The sequence below is a fragment of the Populus alba genome, chromosome 8, assembly GCF_005239225.2.
Source record: "Populus alba chromosome 8, ASM523922v2, whole genome shotgun sequence".
In the NCBI taxonomy this organism is placed as follows: Eukaryota; Viridiplantae; Streptophyta; class Magnoliopsida; order Malpighiales; family Salicaceae; genus Populus; species Populus alba.
The window spans coordinates 10,307,818-10,331,474 of record NC_133291.1 but is presented as its reverse complement, the minus strand read 5'-3'; the positions used below and the strand labels follow the sequence as shown (position 1 = coordinate 10,331,474).

The following is a 23,657-nucleotide window of genomic DNA, read 5'->3' as shown; positions in this document are numbered from 1 at the left end:
ATAATCGGCTCTTCCGGCTATATGCTAGTTTTTACAACAAACATCCATCGCAGTAAATTCTTCTATTCCGGTGTTCAAGCATGGCCAAAACGCAGACTGTGATAAACCCAGGAAGAAAGAAACAGAAAAAACCCACTAACCCATAATTAACCCGCTAACCATGATTCTCAATCACCACTCTCTTAGCCATCTAAAACACATCCTAAAGAAGGTCATTATGACTAAATCAACTCTTAAGTATCTTCTCAATGTAGCTTGTCCCTGTTTTTTATCGGGGTGGTCTTCTTCCGTGATTTTTATTTAAGGATAATATTATGTTTATTTCTTTTATTTTTAAATATATTTTTTAAAAAAAAATTATTTTTTTATTATTTTTTTCTTTTTGTATTTTCTAATCATTTTTCATATACTGGGTCAAAAATAAAATTTAAAAAAATAAAAAATATATTTAATATATTTCCAAACAAAAAATATTTTAAAAATAATTATTACCGCAATACGAACTACTTTAAATTTTTTCTTAAAGTCGACCAACTATATTATACAAAAGCAACCAATTTTTATTACAAGCAGGTTTATTAAAAGTAAAAAATTCTTAAAAAACATTTAAAATATTCAATTTTTATTCATTCAAAACTTCCACTGGCAAGGAAATAATATCTACCACAACCTTAATAGAAAAGAAAAACATTGAAAAACAGGAAAAAAAAAATATTCCTTTCAAATAGAAAAAAAAAAACATATCACACAAAATAAAAAAATAAAATGTACTGAAAATTATTTATTTTACTAAAAAGATCCCGCATCATAAACATACGATTAATCCCAAATCCATGAATGTTATGTCAGTTGAATTTCAAACTGGGTAACTTCACATGTTCTAAACGGGATCGGCTGCTAATAAGATATTAGAATTTCTGCAGTCATAATTAGGAATTCGGGAGAGCCAGTGTGTTCATAACCATTTGGCCGGAATACCAGACTGAAAAAAGAAGAACAAAAATATTGATGTCAAAAACCTTACAGGTTCGGAGGAATCCATAAATTACCACTAGAATACAGCATGGGCTATTAATGGCTAGTAAAACATTATACGGTTAAATCGTGTAGAACCCCCCCTCCTATGCTCCGCCGTACTCCCCAAGGAATCAAAAACCCATGCTTAAACATATCCATACATGCCATGTCTTGTACAGCTAAAGACGAGAGAAGGTTTCACCAATTGCCATTCATCATTCACTGAGCGGAGGTTGAGTTTCCAACCCAATACTGCTTGACAGCAACCAATATCTTCTCAGGAACTAGGGGGCCATCTTCATGGTCCACCATTTTAGTATCCCATTTCATTCCTCCTACCATCTTCCTCACCTTAACAAGAACATCAACTTCATCACGGAATATAACTGCACCTTCTGGTCGCAAAATCCGATCCATCTCCAGAAGAATGTCCTCCATGTCACACCTGCAATCATTTAATTACAGGTTAAACGGGTAACAATGGCATGAGAAACGTAATATGGTATAGCTGTACAGAATCAGACAGAAAAGTGAACTGCAATTGATTCCACCACAGGCAGTGGAAATGTTTCAATTTAAAAATAAAGAAAGATTGTCTCGGATAATTCAGCCATGTACAATATAGAAAAATGGATGAACTGGTGTGAAAGAGATGAAAATGGAAAGCAAATTTTATCTAGTAAGAAACGAAAAGAAGCAAGGAAGAAAAAAGCCGGCATTTTTGACAAAATAGAGTGACAAAAAGAAAAAAAAAAAAAAAAAAGGAAACCAGCATCTACTAGCTTGAGACTAAAACTTTGAGTTGAGTTGTTGGTCTTAACACAGGCACTGACCAACAAAATACATGTGCGACAGACACAAACAGAAACTCAATCTAAAAGTGCTGCTAAGTCCTTAAAATTTAGTGTGCTGATTCAAAGTCACCATGATTGAGTTCTCTATGCAGCTTATTTCAAATGTTGGACACACGATGTCAGCATTCACCCAGACAAACATGGGGCAAAATGCCAAGTGAGGGTTCAGGTAGAATGCCGACTGGGGGTTCTAGCAATGCAAGAAACCAGTTTTTAATAATGAGGGAGATTCTAGCATGTCCTTACTTGTATTTGCATTAATTCTAGAATTTTCTTCGCTGCTTATCATGACATTCAGTTGGAACCAAGCTTTGGTCCAACCTGCTTTTGAACTGGATGTCAGTTGAACTTTCTGACATCCCTGGTGTGATGCAAGGTTTCTTTTGTTTTTTCCTAATTCCATCCTTGCTAATTTGTTTATCTCCTAAAAGCTTAACTGATAAAGAACTGTTACCAAGTTTAGTTAGCTAGTATTTCTGTTTAGTTATTTTTATTTAAGAAAAATCATTAGGCACCTCCATAAAAGTAGGAACCATTTTCATGTCGATTGGGGAAGATTAGCATGTTATCCCTTAATTAACTTCTATATGTTGAGTCCTATTTTCATGCGAGTGAGCAATACACTAAGATTATCTAAGGGAGCAATACACTAGGAAGATTTAATAATTTATCCTTATTCTATTGTTGTTTAGGAAATTACTGGTTACCTATTTTGTATTAAATTCTACTAGGTTTCGTTTCTTGCCTATTTCAGTGCACATAGACATTAATTTGGGGAGCATTGCCATTGATGAATAAAACATAGTATTGAAAACTTTGCAAAGCATTGTTCTACCTAGTGTTTCTCCAGGTCTCCTATCTTCCTTGTGGATTCAAGGAATCAAAAGTGGATCTCCAGGGTTTATTTACTTTTTCCATTCTGTAACTTTACTGTCCTGCATCACCAACATTACTCTTGAAATCCAATCCCGACCTATAAACTACTCCCCAAGTTTTCGCTCTGCATTCTTTAGTAAATCAGGTGCTGAATATTAAGAATGTACTGTGCAGTCTAAAAAACTTTGCTGAATTGTGTGAAATTTTCAAAAATGTTATGAAAGTCAAACCAACACATGGAAAAAAAAATTAAATCACCTTTCAATTCATCTAGAGGCACCCTAGAACACACTTTAACTACCGAGCTTCAGCTCATAAGAAGATATTATCGTGTTCAATTAAAAATGTCAAACAAGGTTATATTTCAAAGCTTTATAGCTTATTATTCGATTTCAATTAACAAATGGACAAATGGTGAAGCAATGTTAGATAGGGGTTGTGCAAGGGTAGAAAAAATAATAATGCCAATACATCACAAGGTTATCAAGGAAATTCATCCAGTGGCTGATCACATCTGACTTTATATGTTAGGAAAACAGAACTAGCTACACAATTACTAAGGACAAATTGATCTAGTTCAATATAGCACACCAGCAAGTCTTGTTGCAATGTATAATCTCATGCCAAAATTGCCTCATTGTTGATCACATGTTATAAGAGCCCTGATCCACCCCTTACAGGAGACAGATTCACTCTCAAACTAAAATTATCATTTAAGTAGTTCATGGACTACTTGATATCCGCAGATTGTTTTGGTTGAGTATTTGTCTATAAAGTTCCAAAAAAAAAGGAAAGGTCTCTGTATTTGAAAGAATATATGGCAAAGGTGTCGAGGACTTGGACATGGATTTCAAACATGTAAACAATGCTATCAACCACCAGGCCACCTCGCATTTCCTTGTTAATTGAGTTGCTTTTATACATTGCACTAACAGACAGAAATAACACAAGGCATAATCTTCTAAAGAAAAAAACCCAGGCCCAATGCAATGTAATTTATGTTTTCTACGTGTACATGATAATGACAAATACATGATGAAATGGCTTTGAAGAAACTTAAAACTGGATACCCCTGAACATCACAAATGCACATATACCCTACTACACAAACAAAAAGAAGCTGATTGTACTTGAGCACCAACTACAAACAAAATGGTATCATGCATTGGCATGGTGAGTACCAGGGAAACACCATTGGTAAAGCATATATGATGAATAAAGAATTGATGTAACTTTAAGCAAACATAAGGAATTAAAGCATTACTTACTTGTCCCTGTACAAACTGAAAACTCCACTGGCATGGATAAGGTCATAAGTCCTTGGGTATGTGGAGAAAGCTTCACACCTGTAAGAGATGGACATTGTAAATAAATAAGCACTTCATCGTCATAAATTATTAAACCTGAAATGAAAATTAACAGAAAATGAATCAGGTCAACATATGAACACATCTTAGTGATTCATAACTCAGAGCTGGAAGAAGACCCAAATTTTGTTATTGGAAAGTAGATTTTCTTGGAACCAAATGTTAGAGGGTACTTCACAGGCCACATATTGGGCACCATCTAAAGATTCCATATACTGAATTAAATTTCTCCCACATTGCAACATAAAAATAGTAAACATTAGTTGTATTGCTTGAGAAAGAAGAAGAAAATATACTATGAAAAACACTTAAAAGCTGAAGTCCAGAAGAAGGATTCAGAAATCAAAGGTTTACCAGTCATGATAGATTCCAATCAATCCTCTCTCATATATCACACCCAGAGTACTTTTCTCAGCTATGGTTGGCACCACATTCATAACCCACAATTTTGGAGACTCAAGAGCAGCAGCAAATCCTCCCAACCCCGCATTCATATCCATAATGTTGCGATATCGTCCAGAGTCAATAAGCTTATTTATTTTCTTGTAAGCATTTACATGCTTTTTCCATTCATTATTGTAATCCTGGTATGTTTCAACAGAAACTCCGGGAATAGAACCACTAGCAACTCTTGGAGGGATAGCATAGAGCCTCTCTGGAAACACCTTCAATGCCCCACCAGCCAATTCATCTGAGCTGCCACTGTCAGAATATGGAGTGATGCATGCCTCCATTTTCTTGTACCTAATAATCACAAAAATTGGGAATAAATCTAAAGCACAAAAGAGAAAAATGCTGATAGGTTAGGTTCAACGATATGGAGCACAAGGAAAATCATCACATAAAGTGAGAGTATGGTGGTACTGTTCAGCCAATAATTTGAAGAGAAATTTCAGTTACAGAGCCATACCACACATCATCCACGTCTGCAGATTTGCAAAGGGTAGCTCTGGAATCATCTTGTCTAGCACGACAGGAATCAGCATTTACTCTCTTTTGCCAAATGGCCATTTCACCCTTTTCATACTTCTTATCCCAGCAAAGAAGTTTGGCAGTCTCTTCGATCTTTCTCTGTTCCTCCTGAAGTTCCTCCTTGGGACGCTGCCATGATTTGTAATTATTCTTCCAATTGATGGGAGGTCCAGAAAGCACCCAGTAACCACCAGGTCTGAGAACTCGGTCGACTTCCATTAAGTACATCCCATCTGTAAGAAGAAAAACTCATCACCTTAAATACTGCTGTCATAAGTAAAGGCAATAAACAAACACCTGATAGGACAAAGGGACAAAAGAAAAGAAAGGCAATGCCTTGATATGAAGTGGCTCTTACCATTAGCTCCCCATGGAATCAAGCAACGAGAGCAGTGAGCCATGTCAAAGGCTTTGGATGGATATGGAAGCTTTACAGAACCAAAAACACCAATAACAGCAGGTACACCTCTTTCCAGGGCAAATTGAACCTGCGCTTCATGTGAATCTCTTGGAGCAAATGACATGGTAATGACATTCCTGCTCCAGAGGTACGCACCCAAACTGGCAACCTAGACACAAAGAAATGAACAATAAGAAACAGATGCAAAAGTATTGTACGTAGATTTACAATTTTCTACAGGAGTATGGAGAACTTAACATACCCCACAACCAGTGTCCAATGCAGTTCTGACTGTCCCATTGGTAAATGGTAACACCGAAGCTAGCTGATCGATATACTTATCTGCTCCTTGTGGAAACTGTGTGCCTCCACCAGGAAACCTAAATACATTGCCCTCGTATTGGACCCAATTCTGAATAGCCTTCTCGACAGTCAAACTCTTATAGGGTGCATTAGCAAAGGGCACATAGTCACGACTCTTAGGCCAAGGAAATGGGGTAACGTAACCTTGAGGTGCCGGTATCAAGCAGTGAAGCTTTTCCTCCTGAGGAGGACAGTGTCTCTCTCGATAAATCATGTTTTCCCTGGGAAAAGTCATAGCACGCTTCTGATCTTGACAAGGAGTGTAATCAGTAAAACGAGAATGGCAAGGCTGAAAAGTTTTGGGTTTTGAATCGGAATCATCACTGGACCCAGCATCACCACCGTGATGGGTCTCAAAATTAAGATTTGGGATTATATTACAATCTCCTGTACTCTTAGTAATCTCCATGGCAAGATTGTCAGCCTTGCCAAATCCACTTCTTTGCCAAGCACCCAAGATGTAAAAAAAACAGCATAACCCAACAACGATGAATATCTGTATAGAACTCCTGGTTCTGCCATCAGCTGAACTGCTTTTCAATGCCATTCTTGTTGAAGGAGAAAGATAAGGTATGGTAACAGATCAGATCAGATCAGATAAGCAAAAGTCTTAAAAAAAAAAACACACTATTTTTTAACAGCAAAGCAGAGAAGCTTACAGATCGCATGAAGATGCAGACTAGCTGTCGGGTTCAGCTCGAGTAAGGGTTAACGAAGGGGAGATCTTGATCTTAATTTATCTTAATCTCAATCTCAGTGGAAAAAATCTCTCTAGTAGAATAATAATATATTATTATTGATAATAATAACAGTGCTGTTATTTCCAGGAAGCAGTGTTTTAGGACTCTTTCATAATGGTTTAAAATATTTTTTTATTTTAAAATAATAATTTTTTAAATAAAATTTATTTTTAAAATTAATATATTAAAATAATATTTTTGTTTTGAGATTCTCAAGTATATCTTTAAGCCAATCTTTTTATTTATCAATTAGAAGTATTTCTAATTGTATCAAACTTATTGTATTTTAAATATATTAAATATTTTTATATTAGTATATTAAATAAATTAAAAAAAATTATTTGAAGTAAAAAAAAATAAAATATTTTCAAAAATATAGTATCATCACAAAAATAAATATTTCTTATATTAAATTAGATAAAAGTTAATGATTTTAAAAAAATAATATGTTTTTTAAAAAAATATTAACAAAATAATACAAATTTTTTAAAATCAATGAGATAACACAATGTATACATGTTGATTAAAAAAACACGTCATTTAAATTTGTCGTTGTTCATAAATATATAACGTTTCAAAAAATTGTGAAATAGGCTATATGTAAGAGAGAGAGGGATAAGGAAAAAAACAACTATAAGAGACGCGTCAAACTTTAAATATAACATCATTGATGTTAATAAAAAAATCTATGAATTCAATAACACAATTAAAGGTCATTAACCGTCACCCAACTATACCACACTTGTTATCTCAAAAAAAAAAAAAAAACTTAAATTGCCTCAGCTAACAAGTTTGACTCGCTCACTTTATTACTGTTGTGGATTCTTTTTAGTATTATTAAATTTACCTCTTTAAGATTTTATTGATAATATCAAATCAAAGCTTCATCGTGCTCTCGATTTATTTTTTTATTTCTCTTTTATTTATTCTTTTCTTGTATTTAATTCATTTCACAATTTTTTTTATTGTCGTAATCTTTTAACAGCAATAAACTTGAATGTCAAGTTTTTTAATTATAAAATGTATTGTTTTGCTATTTTTTTTCAATTAGTAATATTTTACCCATATTTTTTTTTTTTAAAAAAAAGCGCCTTGGTATGATTTTGTCAAGCCTAACATAGTCAACCAGCAAACTATTTGAACATATCAAAACAGCTAAAAAAAACGTAATCACGGACCGAGTCATTATCCGAGTTGGGCTTAACTTTTTTTTTTAGTTTAACGTGGATATCCGGGACAGCTTGCGTGTATCTCAACTAATTCTACGGGCCCTGAAGTTAACAATTATATAAGTCTTCAATACCCATCATATAAGTAATCTAAAGCTTAAACATGAAACCACATAAATAAAAAATAAAATGGTTGAACTGGGCTTAACTTTGCTAGAAAGGGATGGAGGAAGTGCTCGCAAATGCCAAATAGTAATTACATTTAATCTGATATCTACATCGAATCGATCCGAAAATTTCGACACCTGGCTTATTCTTTTCTTCCAGCTCGAAAATCTGTCTTTGCACTTAAAAACTCTACCTCTCAGTGTCTAATAATCAATCCAAACATTTTATATTTTTCATTTCGGCACTGAGGTTTGTTCTATTTTTCTTCATATGATTGTGACAAGAAATGTTTTTGAAAAAAATAATTATTATATTTTAGCTAAAATATTTTTACATATTAAATATTATTTTAATATATTTTCAGATAATGTGAAATGAAAAAAAGTATTATATTAGGCATGACATCCAGACAGAGTTGTCTGAAAATTTTGACAACTGGAAGCTGGAGTCGAGTGAGAAATTTTTTTCGATTTCGAATCAGACTGATTGTTTCGGTGAAATGGTGAAATGAAAATTTCGATTTACGCGTATTAACGAAATAAAAATTTTATGATTCCGAGTTATAAAGAGAGACGTAGATTTTACGAGATCGCGATTTTAACAACCATGGTCGAGACTGTTCTCGAAATGGATTCGGCGATGGGGCTGGCCCATTTATATATTTCCTTTATCTTTTTTTTTTCTCTTTTTATACTTATTAGTTTAAGAGGAGGTGGGGCTCACGCGGCAACCTGTTTGAAAACTGGACTGCACGACCATTATTGTTTATTGACCTGATCAGATCAGGTGGCGAGAGCACAGTTGTTATCATGTGGATCTGGGGCCATGATGGCGCTGCAACAACACCCAGACCCCGTGCCTTTATGAAAGTATAGAGTGTTTGCAATTCTCGGACCGATTTAATCATCGGCCCCACCATGTAATAAACTATTATCGTATTCATTTATCAGCTAGAAAATAAATATGTTCTTGAAATATAGAAATTCTTGAAATTTTTATTTTGTGCAAGAAAACACTAGTAGTGTCGTAAACTTGCAATGACAGATCGAGAGTATATTTACATTACATGTTGGAGAGGTGACGGCCCGATACTCTTCACTGGGCTCGTGTCAACGGAAACAGGCATGTTTTGCCAAGGCAGCCTCTTTCTCCTGGGCCTCCCGTAACTTATTTATTGATTGAAAAAACAAACAATGGGAATGAACTGCATCATTACAAAAACAAAAATTTAAAAGGACGCGGCCCCTTTTTCCGGCAACACTTGAGGAGAATCACTGTAAATTTAAGTAGTATAATGATAATTTTTTTTGTTTAATTTTGAAAATACATTATACTTAGAGTATGAAAAAAATGGTCAATTATTAAGGAATTTTTTCGTCATTTTCTTTTTATTTGCATAATAAAATAACACTTATATCAATGATTGGTCAAGCAAATAATCTAGAAGTTTATTTGTTTTTTCATTCTTTTTATACAGTAATAACATTTTATTTTTTTATTATATTAAATTTATTGACTGCACCCTAACATTTAATTGAGGCAACATTTGAAGGAATTTTATTTTTTTAAAAAATTTCTTTTTAAAAATTGATATTCTTTGTTTACTTATCCTTTTTTTTTTTATATTGAGTTATCTTGACATCATATCTAGAGTCATGGATTTAATAAGTTCATCAGGTTTTTGCTCGAATGTTTTTTTTTATTGTTTTTTTATATTTTTAAATCTCGAGTCAATAATTTTAATTTTAGATTTTAAAAAAAAAATTACATCATTTCAATATTTTTTTTTGTGATAAAAAGATCATAAGTCCGCCCACTTATCAAACAATGATTGTTTGCTTAGTTTTGCTCGTGGGTTTTAACCATCTCATTTGGATTTTTTGATGATTTGTTTTTTAATATTTTTTTCATTAATTTCTTTATTTTAGGGGATCCATAATCATTGTTTTCTTAGCTTTTTTTTTTTTTTATGGTGTGGACTGTGGGTCATAAATTTGTTTTTTAAAAAAATCCAACAATAACACTTAAACAATAAATTTTTACGCTTCCAAAATAAAATCAATCTATCCCACAACGAAACACAGGCCATCAATCTCGTCACCTACCACTCGTCCTCATCCCCTCTACAGTTCACCAGACAAGGATAAGATATCTTCTGATTACCCACCCCCCAAAATAAAATATATATATATATATATCATCCATTCATCTCTTTTCATTGACGATTCTTTAATTTTAGGAGAAGGCGATAAATTAACAGGAAAAAAATATACAGAGAGAAATGTTTTTTTAACGAGTTTTAAACCACGAGAATGGCATGAAGATAACAGGGAGAGATTCATCATTGTAGTATAGAGGATGATATGGAAGTGGCTGTTGTTTCGTTTAAAAAATATGTAATTAATTTGAAGAAAAAAAATAATTTTTTTTAAAATTCCGGTTTAAATACCGGAGAAACACCCCTTAATTTTAACCATTTTTTTTAATCTTTTTCGTGTGTTTATTCGTGACGGGATTTTTGGATTTTTTTTATTTAATAGCTCTAAAAAAATAATATTAATAGCAGTTATGTATCGAAGGAGTGTGCTTGCTTAAATTAAATTTTATCCAACAATTATACGATTCCATTCAAAATCACCATTATGCAACAGTTGCCTATATAGAATGGTTGTTATACGAGTTTTTATTCTCCTTCTATCCTTTCCTCATTTTTTGCCCCTTTTCTCGACAAGATGTTGTTTTTTTTGTGAATCCATGTTTATTTTTATATTCAGAAATATTTAAAAAATAATATTTTTAAATTTTTATATTTTAAATTAATATTTTTTAATGATTTTAAATCATTTTGATATACTAATATCAACAATAATTTTTTTAAAAATATATATATATATTATTTTGGTATATTTATAAGTGAAAACTATTTAAAAAACAATCAAAACTATACTCTAAACAAACTTTGAATCAAAAATTTACTTTAAAAATAAAAAATACTTTAAAAATGATGTTTATTGTGAAACAAAACAAAATTTGATTTTCACGCTTGTGAAAGTCGCTCTTATATTTTTCATTTAATCCTCTCCGAACAGTTTACTGCTATAGTAAATACACCCTCGAACTTGAATGGAATATGCCTTTCGTTCCTCCTCTTAGCTGGATTGGGAACTGGCACAACTCCCATCGGTATAAAAACATGTTTTGTAGAGCTTTTTTTTTTTTTTTTTTTTAAATATATTTAAAAAAATAAAAGTTTTTTTTGTTTTAAATTAATTTTTTTTGTGTTTTAAAATTCATTTGACATGTTAATATCAAAAAAAAATTAAAAAAAAAAAAAATTATTTTAATATATTTCTAAACTAAAAACACTTTCAATAACAATCGACACCACAATATTAGACGAGCTCTAATATCTAACCAAACTTGGTGTATTGCTTTGCTGCGGAATTAGGATGAAATGATAAAATTAAAAACAAATAAAACAAAATGGTTAAAATTAAAAAATTAAAAGAACAATTATTGAAGTTTAAATATCAGTAATAAAAAGAGCAAAATTGTAATTTTTTAGGAAAGAGAGAGAAAAAGAAAAAAAAAGCCCTTCGACGCAACTAGATCAACATATTCAACATGCATCGCTTCAAATAAAAAAGGATACAGAGGCACTTTCAATGACGCAACAAGGAGACATTTTTTGTTGCTAGGAGGTTTTGCACACGCTGCCTGAAATGCTCACTCGCTTGTCAGTTTCATACACGTGCACTCATCTTTTTATTTTATTTTATTTTTTTTAGTTTAATAGTGCAAAATTCGCCTCTAAACTAACCTGGTAATAACATAAAAACCATTGTGAAAAGTCAAAAGCAACAATCAACTTCAAGTTTTAAATTTATGATTTTAAGGGGATTTTGGTTGTCTCATTATGCATTTTAATTGTTTATTATTATTTTTTTATTTGACAAATACTAGATTATCCCTTAAGTGTCATTGTAAGAATAAATGCCAACCATGAGGAGTGTAATTTAATTGGCCATGCTTTGAGTTTACTCCATGGAGATCATAGTTCGAGTCTCACAAACCTCAGGGTCACTGGAGCCTACATGGTTATCGTTAATTTTAGAGATCTGTGAGATTAATCGAGACGCGCGACAAACTGGTACGAGATATCCATGTTAATAAAAAAATAAAAATAAAAATGAATATCCCTTCACGACTTGTTTAATTGTTTTTTAGCATATAATAATATTTTGGTTGTTTTACTGTGTAGTTAATATAAATAAATATTTGTTTGTCTCCTATCAATTTAAAAATAACAAATGAGTCCTATAAAAAGATTTCAATTTATTTTAAAGTTACTGTTAAGTTTTTTTTTTTTTTCCGTGAATATCATTACACTGTTAGTGAAACAATATTTTAAGAGTTATAATTTTTTTGCAAGAGGATTTGGCTTCTTTTAATTTAATTGCTATTATTTGAAGTCGTATAATTAATGTTTTATTTTAAAAAAAATTAAGAGCTCGAGACATTGAATCTGTTTTGGATGCGAGAGTCCCGTTTCTTTACAAGTTAATTTGCGTAAAAGACAGATTTTGATTTTTAATCGCCTAATATGTTTGGAACTTCGTCACTTTTCATCTCAACAAATCTCTTATTTCAAGGGCAACATCATTTGAAATTAGGAATGATAATTTCACATGAATATGATAGATACCGGTTTGAACTCACCTGAATAGATAGGAAATCTTTAGACCTGGTCGGGATTCGGATTGGGTAAAATTTGAAGGCAAAAATAGGATTTCAAGACAGACATGAATCTTGGTATACTCCATCCAAACATTATCCAAATTATGACCCGAGTTCGACATGAAATATAAAAAAATAACCACAATGTATATAAAACTAATCATATACTAAATAATTATGAATTACATTACTCACTGTCAAGTTTTGAGTTATGGATATCCAGTGGTATCTAAAACTTACAGGGTGAGATTTAGATGTAAAAAAATCATACTCTTTTGAATTCATGTAGTTATTTTGGGTCAAGTTTGGATACAGACAAGAATAACAATAGATACTCTACTAGTCCGATTTCTTGATATTTATATCTTATCTTACCCACTCAATATAAAATTTAAATATTCATAAACTATCAATCGAGTTTCGGGTGTTTATATGAGTATCAATTATCACCAAATAAAAAATAAAATAGCTAATATATATTTAAAGTGTGTGTATATATTAAATGATGAAATGATAAATACTATATATATATATATATATTTTATGTTAATACTGAAACATGTATATATCATATTGTATTGAAAAAAAATATAGATGTTTTATAAAAATATTCATGCAATATAAATATAGATTTAGGTTTAGATTTATGTTGGTTTTGATTCAGGTTTGACAATCTTTACATCTTACACATTATTTATCGAGCATCATAATTATCTAAATTCAAATGAGATTAGCTTCTATTGAACTCGGACTGAATTGCTATACTTAAGTATAGACAGTACAGGTGCCATTGCCATCCTTTCTTGAAACATTATTTAATATTTTAATATCTAGATTTTTATATTTCATACTTTAAACCTTTTTAGCAATTTCATCAGTATTTTTGTTATATATTTTTTTAAAATGCATTATGATAAACAGTTAAAAACTATAGTATAGTACAGTAAGTAAAATAAAAAAAATGATAAAAATAAAATACGGAATTGTTAAACACACTATGCAACGGGAAAGTGAAAAGAATCAAGAAAACCGGATCAGTACGGAGAATTATATGCGAGATAGTTTCATAGAGAAAATAATAAAAAAAAGACTTATGCAAAGATTGATAAAAAAATGATATCTCAAATTATCTATGCTTTCTACTGCTCTCAGGCAAGAAATGATGAACCGAGATATCCCGATTAAAATCCTGATCTCCCGTGTTCTGAAATTAAGCGAGTAATATTCATTTAATAGATCTCAAATGGTAAGAACTTGGAACGGTTTGCTTTTACTGTGGATTCAGTTTTAATTTTATGTTTTTAATATAATGATCACTAAAAACTTATTTTTAATTTTAAAATTTATAAAATTAATTAAAATACCTGCAATGCAAGCTGTTTAAATACTAACATTAATAATAATAAAAAAGATTAAGCGAGTAACGAGGTCCTGGTCGAAAGGAAAAAAGAGGCGATAAACGAATTTTATTTTTAATTTTTAATTTTTTTCTGTGGCGGTGAAAGAATGTTATGTAACCCCACATGGGTCCCTAAATAAACATGGAATAAATGTGACGTTGAGAGGGGATGGGGTCGGACGATCATTCAGACGGAGATAGAAAAGAAAAAGAAAAAGAGGGGATTTTCCAAGGTATTTACAAACAGGGTTCAGGAGCAATGAGCTCGTGGTCCCTGTACTATTCAATTCTGTTAACATGATATTCATTCTATAATTTTCTCAATGTTGCCCCTGCACTAGCTTTTGATGATTGATCCCACTCTTTTTTAAACAAGTAAACAAAAAAAAGTATATTTATATAAAAATTAGAAGAACAAAAATAACATTCCTTTTAGCCATAGAACACGTAAATTAGCTAGAAAAAAAAGTCATTTTCTAATTTGAAGTAAGAAATTATTTTTTATTCATATTTCTGAAGTACGAGAAAGTTATTATATTTAAAACATCAAGGGCCCACATTAACAATGTTTAAGGAGATGATGGACAAAAGGACCATATTAACAGATAGAAGAACAGTACAGGGGCTGAATTAAAAATATTACATGAAGAGGGACAAATTAGCAAGAATAAAAAAGCATAGGGATTACCAAGCTCATTTCTCCTTAACAATCAAGTATGATTTTCTAGCTCGTCTCTAGCTCAAAATAATGTCTCTCAGCAGAGATCAGTAGCACAGCACCCCAGCACCACCTGGCACAGAGGCAGTGACCTCGCTTTTTCCTTCTCTTTTTTAATCATCCTTTTCTTAGTCTCCTTTAACCTTTCCCATCCTCGCTTCTCTGGGGCTGCTTTCTCCTTTTATTTTCTCATAGAAACGTTAAAAAAAAACCCCACCTTCTGCTTAACAACAACCCAGATATGAACTAGGGTTTCTTGCAATGCACAGAGCTTGAATCTTCAAGTTCGCATTGAAAATAGAAGCAATGAGTGAAATGGGGAAGAATGTGCTGGTTTTGTGTTTTATTATGCTCTTGTTTTTTGGAGGTGTCACTTCAGTTCCTACTACTACTTCACCAGCAAGTGAGTGAGCTGCTTTTTTTTCATCTGTTTTTTGCTTGTTGTCTTGAAAATTTTAGCTAAATTTCTCTATTCTCGTAGAGATTGTCGGTGGGCTTTTCTCAAATGTCGTGTCTGCTCTCATGAAGTGGTTGTGGTCTCTGAAGGCCACCACCAAAACAGGTTTGGATCTCTGATTCTACTACCACCTTTGCTCCTTTTGTTCTGTTATGTTCTGTTTGTTTGCTGGTTCCGGGCTTATGAAATTTTCGTGGCTAGTGATCTCTGGTCGTCCAATGATGAAGTTTGAGAGTGGGTATACTGTGGAGACTGTGTTTGATGGAAGCAAGCTTGGGATTGAGCCTTACTCCGTGCAGGTGTTGCCCAGCGGAGAGCTTCTGATTTTGGATTCTGCTAACAGTAACATTTACAGGATATCTGCTTCCTTGTCTCTCTGTAAGTGGGCTCTTTGTGATGTCTTGAGATATTGGTTGAATGCTCTTGTCTCGATGAATCACTTTCCTTGTTTTTTTTTTAATGAAGTTGTTTTGAGCGTTATTTATTTTGACAATTCAGCTAATTTCTCAAAACTCCATTTTTTCCCCATTAAACTTTGTATTAAATCTAAAAAAAATCTTCGAGGCCATGATTTAGTAGTTTTGTATTTAAGATGCAGATAACCCGCTTGTTCAATTTATCGCATCCATTGTTTTCTCAGAATGTCAAATGCTATATCAATTTCATCTTAAAAAGAAAAATGCTATGCCAATTTTAGTGGGGAAAAAAAGGTCCAGAAAGAGATGCCAGCACAAACTCATTTATGAGGAAATTTTCCTCTGCCCCTCACCGTGCACTGCGATGGATTGCTACTTTAAGCATGCTGCAATTTACAAAGAAATTCGTTTTCTTATTTTCACTTTTCATGGTGTTGCATTCATTCCTAACCATTTGCTACATATCCTCGACCCTAAACCAGGTGCGATAACTTAAGAGCTGATATCATATCTCACACCTGCAAGCCGATTCTTTATCTGATGTACATCTGCATGACTTGTACCTACGTGCCTAATGTGAGAATTCCATTCAGTCAAGCTTGTGCCTGTATCCGATATGCATCTTTTGTATGTTTGAAGACATTTTACTTACGGAACCCCACCTTTCAATAACTAGTTTGATAGGGATGAAGTTTCTTGGCACTTTCCATGCTCTTCTTTTTGGATGTTTTAATGGAAATTGCCGGAAAACTGCAGACAGCAGACCTAAGCTGGTTGCTGGATCCCATGAAGGATACTCTGGACACGTGGATGGGAAGTTAAGAGAGGCAAAGATGAACCACCCAAAAGGGCTTACAGTAGATGACAGAGGAAACATTTATGTTGCAGACACCATGAATATGGCAATCAGGAAGATAAGTGATGCAGGTAGATGCTATCAGTATTTTGTTTGGGAGGGGGTTTAAAGGCAACCTTAAATTTCTCGCAGCTTCATTGTGGAGCTTGATAATTACTACTATCAATATCGGTTGTTACTGATGTTGGCTGTTGATGCTAGTAGCTGATATGGTTGAAAAAACTTCATGCAGGGGTTACAACAATTGCTGGAGGGAAATGGGGCCGAGGGAGCCATGTTGATGGGGCAAGTGAAGATGCAAACTTTTCTAATGATTTTGATGTGGTTTACATAGGAAGCAGTTGCTCCCTACTTGTTATAGACAGAGGAAATCGAGCCATCAGGGAGATCCAGCTGCATTTTGACGACTGTGCTTATCAATATGGCAGTGGTTTTCCTCTTGGTAAACTGATCCATCCGAATTTTATCTTCTCTTATTTGTTAACATGCTTTGATGTTTATGTGATATTCCTTCTTTGCAGGAATTGCAGTGCTAGTAGCAGCTGGCTTCTTTGGTTATATGCTAGCACTGCTGCAACGTAGGGTGGGAATGATTGTTTCTCCTCAGAATGTAAGTATTGACTTATTTTTCAATAAATAAATAAATTGTCATTTCTTGCATCCTTATTCCATAGGATAATTAAAGGGATAGTTTATAATGAACCACTGAACAGACTATTCTACATGGAGTCATCTGAACTCGTCTATTGTTTTGTTCTTTTTTCCTCTTTTATTTATTTTATTTGTTTAGTTAACTTTTGTCTGTTGTTTTGTTTTGTTGGTTTTTTTTCCCCGTTTGTTTATTTTATTTTCTTAGTCAACTTTTTAATAGTTTTTCCCTGTTTGGTGAGTGGATGGCTAGACTGGATAAGCCTTTGCAGAATTACGCTTCATGGCATTGCCAGGAGGAAATAATCTACTTAAATGAAATTTAAAAGTAATTTTCTTTTTGGAAATCACTTCAGTGAGGTTAGCCATGCAATCCTATTTCGTTCATGTTATTCTCTGCCAAAATGGCAATGCCATCTCTTGTCTGAAAGTAGTTCAGTCACATTTCTCATATCCTGGTTATCATCTTCTTGGGCACAATGGACAGAAATTGTTTAACCTCCTTTGTTGTGCTCCTGATCAGGTTGCAATGAAAATGAGCGCAACAGGAAGTCCTTACCAGAAGCCTATCAAATCGATCAGGCCACCTTTAATCCCTGCCGAAGATGAACAGGAGAAGCACGAAGAAGGCCTATTTGGATCACTTGGCAAGCTTTTCATCAACACTGGGGCTTCAGTTATGGAAATTTTTGGAGGTATAGTCCCCAGTTTTAGGAAGAAGCCAGTAAGCTATCAATATCAAAACTACCAGCAGCAGCAGCAGCAGTATCAGCATCAGAAGCAATTGTCTTCTTGGCCTGTACAAGACAGCTTTGTGATACCAGATGAAGACGAGCCTCCTTCAATTGAATCCAGAACCCCAACACCAAGGAAAACCTACCCATTCATGTCAAAGGATACGGAGAAGATGCATCAATGGCGGCAAGGTCGTTCCATCTATAGTGGGTGGGATGGTGATTTACAGCAGCAGCAGCAGCAGCAGCATCATCATCGGTATCAATCCTCTACACCACATACTTACTATGAGCAAAGCTATGAGAAAACCAATGAGATTGTATTTGGGGCAGTTCAAGAGCAGGATGGGAAGTATGAAACTATGGTGACAAAGCCCATTGATTATGGAGATCCGAAACACTACCACCACAACATTCGTTCTCGAACCAATTCTCTCCATTATGCTAAGGGGTATTAAGTATGTGACATTCTGAGATTTTGGAGCTATAACCTAATTCCATCTTGATATGAGTGCTTCAGGCTATACATGGTGTGGGGATTTATTCTCAAGAATGAAGTATTTTTGGGAGCTGCTCAGTGCTTTTTAGGGTTTAATCGGCCTGGTAAAAATATTATAGGCCTGTTGTATTTATTACCTGGTGTTTTGATAAATTATGAAAATGCTTGTCTTTGATTCTGTGTGTCAAATGCGTGGTTGCCAATGATTTGGTGAGGGCCTTTGAAGAGTTATGCAGCCCAGTAGCCGTGATTACATATCAACAAGGCGTACTTTGATGTTCCAAACTGTTGGAATCAAAATAAATGTCTCACTTTCATCTCTCGTTTTGACCTTATAGCATTTGTTTCGATTTTTGTTAGCCAATTAGACTCCAAATCCTCCAACTTCATGTCCATGGCCCAGCATCGCCTGTTCTGTAGCTAAAACAGACGAAGAAGAAACTCGGATTTCGAAATTTCTAGAGTCGGTCTGGGTTTTTTATTATCCATTTTTTTTTATAATGTATTCTTTAGAAAGTTCATTTTTGGAAAGCCTTATGCGCTTTGATAACTTAAGTGTACATTAACTAATTATTTTGGGTTATTAATTTCTAATTTCGGTAGCAATTCATGTACACGCATCGTTCTCCAATTGGCAGCTGCTTGATCAACCTCACCATCACGTTCTTTTTTCAAGGAGATTGATGGATGCTTTAAATTTCCCCAAATTAGTAGTCGAGGGGCCAATTAGTTCAATATGACTAGATTAAGAAAGTAGAGTCATTTTTAGCCACCTATTGGGATGTGAATGGCCTGGAAGTCACCGCGTAGGGATAAAGGCAAGGGATCAACAGTTCCGTGCCTCTATTCGCGGGACCTGTGACATCCCGGATTTGGTCCTACGAGGTTGTCGAAGGGGCACGATACATCATCATTCAGTAATTGCTCAGGCCGGCGAGGTTTTTGAACTGGAGTGACTTTCTACTCGTCGCGTCGAAAAGGTATTTTCACACCTCTCGGGGCCAGGGAAATGGTAATTTTGGTAATGCTTGATATGGAAGAAAATGCCATTTTCAGGTTTTGCGCGAATGTGATTATTCGTATATGGTAATCGGTAAATAACACCTTGAAATTCCATGAACATTTTGTGGCTCTTTGTAGAATAACACATCCAAGTTAAAACAACTTTAACTGCAGACAACGCACAGAAGACCACAGGTGTTGATCTAGGCAAAAATCCATCCAAAACAGACAGCGATGAAGATGCCCAAATTAGGTTGCAAAATCCTGCAGAAAAGTTAAGATCATGTTCTCTCGATCTGATAGCTAAGACTAACAAATCAATTTCAAACATCTATCATTTTCCATCTGTTATACGACCTGTCTTGCATAAGAACATGAAAATCTATATGGAAATGGTACACAAGGGAACGGGTCTTGCTTGCAAGAGCTGAATAGTGGATGGATAAATTTTATACCTATCAGGTTGCCTGCAACAATTCCTTGATATCATATCCTTGGAGCTGGATAGAAACAACCAGAAACGGTGTTAGCTTTATTTCTTCATTCAACAACTTAAAAGGGCAAATATTTATCACTCCAAGCAAACTCCTTTTTTGACCGCCCTCAGAGTCCAAACTGTAGAAAGCTAAATTTGAGTTCTCATGAAGCTTAATAGAAACCATCAGAAAGCAAGCAATATACCTGAAGCAAGGTGAGAATGAGGACTACTCCCGAGTTCCAGAAAGCATGAATTGTGATTGGTGTTAGAAGGTTGCGAGTTTGAGCATATGAAAATCCAAGCGCAGTCCCTAAAGAGATGAATGAGTTGATTTGTTTTCTCCAAAAAAGTACATGTTTTGAATTTAGCTATACGAAATCCAGTTTGTTCATTATCAAATAACTGAAGATCAAAATGTTATCAAGAAAGTTCAAACCATCAACCTCAAAAAAGAAAGCTTCATCATGGAATGGGCATTTCACAAAAACTTTTGATCTAGTCACCAATCTACACATCTTACCTAACACAAATAGTTGGGGAAACTCTCCTGGAGTTAAATGTGCTAATGCGAATACAGCCGCACTAATTAGGACAGAAACTGGTGTAGGTACCCTGCAGAAAAAGCAAAGAAATGAACTTGGAAAATAAATCACCAATGCAAAAAAAAAAAAAAAGGTCATCCAAATAGCCCAACCATCCTTGATGCAAAAATACAAATTACACAATTTGTAGATCAAATGTCCAAGCACATTTTGATTACATGGAAATCGATGGTTATAATAAGAATTAACCACATTTCCCCCTTGTGTTTGTGTAAAAAAATATTCCAGTGATTCCAATTTGGTCAACTGATCCTAAAATTGGAAAAATCTGAGTCAGCCTGTTCCAACCGGTAATGGGCACTCAATCTTGACCAACGTTGTATTTGGCTATGCTATTCACCCTCAATATTGATTGCTCTCCAACTGATAGGTAGCAGACACCTGAATCACTTTCTGTATTTTCTCTCCAACTAACTATTAACTTCTATCAGTATACACTGCTTTTGGTTGAATTCTCAAACTCAACTGCAACATGTTATGCAGGACACAATTTTATCTCCTGCGCTGAGCAACTTGGTTTAAACTCTCAACTGAAGGTGATTTATACAAGCATAAGTTCCTTTATCAAAAGGGAAAGAGGACAGCTTATTTTCTGAAATCAGAAAAAGAATAATACCACTTTGTCAGAGACACCATGAAAAATCCTCGAAAGACATTCTCCTCCAAAACTGGAGCAAGGACACCAGTGATGCCAATCAAGCAAGCGGTGCTGCAGAGATAGCAAGAGCACACGCTATAAAGATAAGCTTCCTTACCAGTTAGCAGGTTCACAATCAAACCATATAGAATTGCAAACAATCTGTTATCCATATACCTGATACTGGAAGATCCAATCAATGGAAGAAGTCGAACAAGAGCATCAGTCTGCAACCATGTCATATAAATTAATATAGAAGAAAACACACAAACGCTTAGATATTCATTACCATATGCCAAACAGAACATCAACCAAGTCACTTCTTTCATTCAAGTTAAGCACATTAAACCTGGCCATTTAACTCTAGTTCTTTCAGTCAGAAAAACCATGCATGAAACAATCAGAGGCACTTCTTTCAGAATTACCACCGATTACACAGTCATATAGATACACAGTGAGTCCATTTATGAGGCGTGCTGTATCTGTATGGCATCGTTTTATAGTCATTCATAGTAAGAAAGGCCTATCTAAATCTATGCATAAGCTAGCAATTCACTCCACCAACAGAAAGAAGCATATATATTTCGGTGACTCCCAAGAAGAAAACAGTTGAAGCTAAAAAACTAATCCTGACCTCTCTCTGTGGGGTCTCACCACTGAAAGTAGACACAGCAACTCCGGTCAATGCAACAGCAAGCAGAGCACTAGCAAGACCAATACCAGCCCATAAGAGCCATCCTTTTTCTAGATTGAAAGGTTCCTTTAGATCTGACACAACAGTGCCCAATATTAAACTAAAGAAGAAAACCCAAAACCCAGATAGAAATTAAAAACAGAAAGCAAGTTATCACAGTAGGAGATTGATCAGTACCATAGCGAAACACATCTTCAGGAAGAGGTTGGAAGGTGTTGAGGATACCATAAAGAACTCCAAGCACAACGGCAGTTGCAAAGCTACCAAAACAAAATAATAAGAAAAAAGCCAAAACAAATTAACAAATGTAGTGGACATTTTTATATTGTTTATTACAAGCGATCAATATTCAATATTATAAATTTGGAATTGGTGTGGTGATGGTTAAAGGGGGCATGCTACATCCTTATTCCTAAGCCATCCGAAAGAATTGGATAGCCAACCTCTTACAGGAAAAGACCAGAGAGATGAACTTAGTCACAAAAACCAAGAGATTAAAATGAAATTAGTGTACCTTTGGTCCAAAAGCAGTATCTCCGCTTTCTCGTCTAAACTTAGCTCTTCAATCTTAATTCCTAAATATGGTATAGCCGTTGCCTCAACCAAACCTGTCAGAATAAAGCTGCCTGCCGAAAATCAGAAGCTAAAAATAAAAAACTGCACAGATGAAAGTAATAGTAAAAAGTAAGAGAAACCTTATTCCACAGGCAAGTGAGGTTAAGGAAATCGTTTGCCATGGCCAAGGCACGTCCCATCGCTTGATTATTGGCCATTCCAATCCCTTATCCTGCGCTTCAACTTTGGCTTTGGATTCCTTTCCAGCACAAATTGAAGAAGCTAACTGACGTCGCTTTGGCCTCAGCAGAACTACTTTCTGTCTGCAGGAAAGAAGGGAAGAACCGGTCCGTTTGACTAGAATTGGGAAATCCGACAGACAGTAGAGTGAAGATTGAGCAAGGCATGACAATGATGATGAGACTACTGTAGTAGAAGAAGAAAAAACCATTGTTTTGTTTTCACTAGAGACTTGAGCGGACACACGATACCCCCGCCTTTTGACTCCGGTGCAGGAGGATAAGATGATATGATGGCATCAACAGTCCTGTTTAAACTGTCAGTGTCTTCAATTTTGTTTTATTTATTTCAAAAATAAGTATATTAATATATTATTTTAATATGTTTTTTAATAAAAAATATTTTAAAAAATAATTATTAATACACTACTAAATACCCAGTAAAAAATCGGATCAGGTGAAGTTAAAATTTAAAATGTATTAAAATGTCTATTATTATAAAAAATTTACTCCCCACTGCTGTAGCCTATGTTCATTCTTTTTTTAAGCATTTAAAAGTTTGATAATGATTATTCTTTTAATTTTTTTTTATAAATATATTAAAATATTATTTTTAAATTATTTTTTACATCAACATATTAAAATAATATGAAGACACTAAAAACTAATTAATTTAAAATAAAAAATAAAATTTTTCATTTTTAAAAAATATTTTAAAAATATAAAAATAAATAGACAAATTATTAAGACTAATAAGCAGAAACTAGTGTTTACCAAGCCTTTTCTAGCATTTCTCTTTTCATTCTAAAATGTTTTCGTTAGAAAAAGAATCTCTATTCTTTATGCCTATAAACTCTATTTTTCCCTTTCTTTCAATAATATTGGAGGATACAATATCACTACCAAGGTATAAAATTGATTTTTTTTAAAACGCAAAGTGTGGACAACATGATAATTTTATTTAAATATTATGCATGAGAATAATTAAGCTTGTATCCCAAAAAGTACAGCGACATTTCAGCAACTCACCAAATCTTCATTTTATTAAAGATTTTATGAA

At 33.9% G+C, this 23,657-nt stretch overlaps 3 protein-coding genes across 6 annotated transcripts; 1 reads left to right on the top strand and 2 right to left on the bottom strand.

Moving 5' to 3' along the window:
• Positions 1-983: 983 nt before the first annotated feature.
• On the bottom strand, positions 984-6,666 carry LOC118055456 (probable methyltransferase PMT2). 2 transcript variants are annotated; one of them, XM_035067372.2, is made up of 7 exons: positions 6,509-6,666; positions 5,749-6,397; positions 5,445-5,655; positions 5,025-5,319; positions 4,469-4,858; positions 4,016-4,093; positions 984-1,462 (listed from the first exon to the last, which is right to left on the bottom strand). In XM_035067372.2, the coding sequence occupies exons 2-7, from the start codon at positions 6,394-6,396 to the stop codon at positions 1,237-1,239; spliced, it is 1,848 nt and encodes a 615-aa protein (XP_034923263.1). In that variant the 5' UTR covers position 6,397; positions 6,509-6,666; the 3' UTR covers positions 984-1,236. The 2 variants fall into 2 exon arrangements, with proteins under 2 accessions (XP_034923263.1, XP_034923271.1); XM_035067380.2 differs by lacking the exon at positions 6,509-6,666 and having other exon boundaries at positions 5,749-6,475.
• Positions 6,667-14,800: 8,134 nt separating this feature from the next.
• LOC118055418 (uncharacterized) lies at positions 14,801-18,617 on the top strand. The gene is made up of 7 exons (XM_035067323.2): positions 14,801-15,183; positions 15,262-15,342; positions 15,439-15,615; positions 16,410-16,580; positions 16,742-16,951; positions 17,031-17,119; positions 17,681-18,617. The coding sequence occupies exons 1-7, from the start codon at positions 15,087-15,089 to the stop codon at positions 18,347-18,349; spliced, it is 1,494 nt and encodes a 497-aa protein (XP_034923214.1). The 5' UTR covers positions 14,801-15,086; the 3' UTR covers positions 18,350-18,617.
• Positions 18,618-19,447: 830 nt separating this feature from the next.
• Positions 19,448-22,923, bottom strand: LOC118055427 (uncharacterized). 3 transcript variants are annotated; one of them, XM_035067342.2, is made up of 10 exons: positions 22,499-22,923; positions 22,318-22,425; positions 21,981-22,063; positions 21,744-21,877; positions 21,287-21,336; positions 21,089-21,181; positions 20,391-20,482; positions 20,074-20,238; positions 19,848-19,892; positions 19,448-19,656 (listed from the first exon to the last, which is right to left on the bottom strand). In XM_035067342.2, the coding sequence occupies exons 1-9, from the start codon at positions 22,807-22,809 to the stop codon at positions 19,879-19,881; spliced, it is 1,050 nt and encodes a 349-aa protein (XP_034923233.1). In that variant the 5' UTR covers positions 22,810-22,923; the 3' UTR covers positions 19,448-19,656; positions 19,848-19,878. The 3 variants fall into 3 exon arrangements, with proteins under 3 accessions (XP_034923233.1, XP_034923249.1, XP_034923242.1); XM_035067358.2 differs by having other exon boundaries at positions 20,074-20,180; positions 22,499-22,915; XM_035067351.2 differs by lacking the exon at positions 19,448-19,656 and having other exon boundaries at positions 19,703-19,892; positions 20,074-20,180; positions 22,499-22,915.
• Between the last annotated feature and the right edge of the window lie 734 nt (positions 22,924-23,657).

Bases quoted from the DNA above. Each gene is read 5' to 3' on its own strand.
- LOC118055427 (XM_035067342.2), bottom strand. From the start codon at position 22,809: ATGGTTTTTTCTTCTTCTACTACAGTAGTCTCATCATCATTGTCATGC. The intron at 21,337-21,743 runs GTCAGGATTAGT...ACATGGTTGCAG, and splicing joins GTGAGACCCCACAGAGAGAG to ACTGATGCTCTTGTTCGACT. The intron at 20,483-21,088 runs GTATTATTCTTT...CTTTTTCTGCAG, and splicing joins ATGGTGTCTCTGACAAAGTG to GGTACCTACACCAGTTTCTG.
- LOC118055418 (XM_035067323.2), top strand. From the start codon at position 15,087: ATGAGTGAAATGGGGAAGAATGTGCTGGTTTTGTGTTTTATTATGCTC. The intron at 15,343-15,438 runs GTTTGGATCTCT...TTTCGTGGCTAG, and splicing joins GAAGGCCACCACCAAAACAG to TGATCTCTGGTCGTCCAATG. The intron at 16,581-16,741 runs GTAGATGCTATC...AACTTCATGCAG, and splicing joins CAGGAAGATAAGTGATGCAG to GGGTTACAACAATTGCTGGA.
- LOC118055456 (XM_035067372.2), bottom strand. From the start codon at position 6,396: ATGGCATTGAAAAGCAGTTCAGCTGATGGCAGAACCAGGAGTTCTATA. The intron at 4,859-5,024 runs GTATGGCTCTGT...TGTGATTATTAG, and splicing joins GCAGACGTGGATGATGTGTG to GTACAAGAAAATGGAGGCAT. The intron at 1,463-4,015 runs GTAAGTAATGCT...AAATGATTGCAG, and splicing joins TTCAGTTTGTACAGGGACAA to GTGTGACATGGAGGACATTC.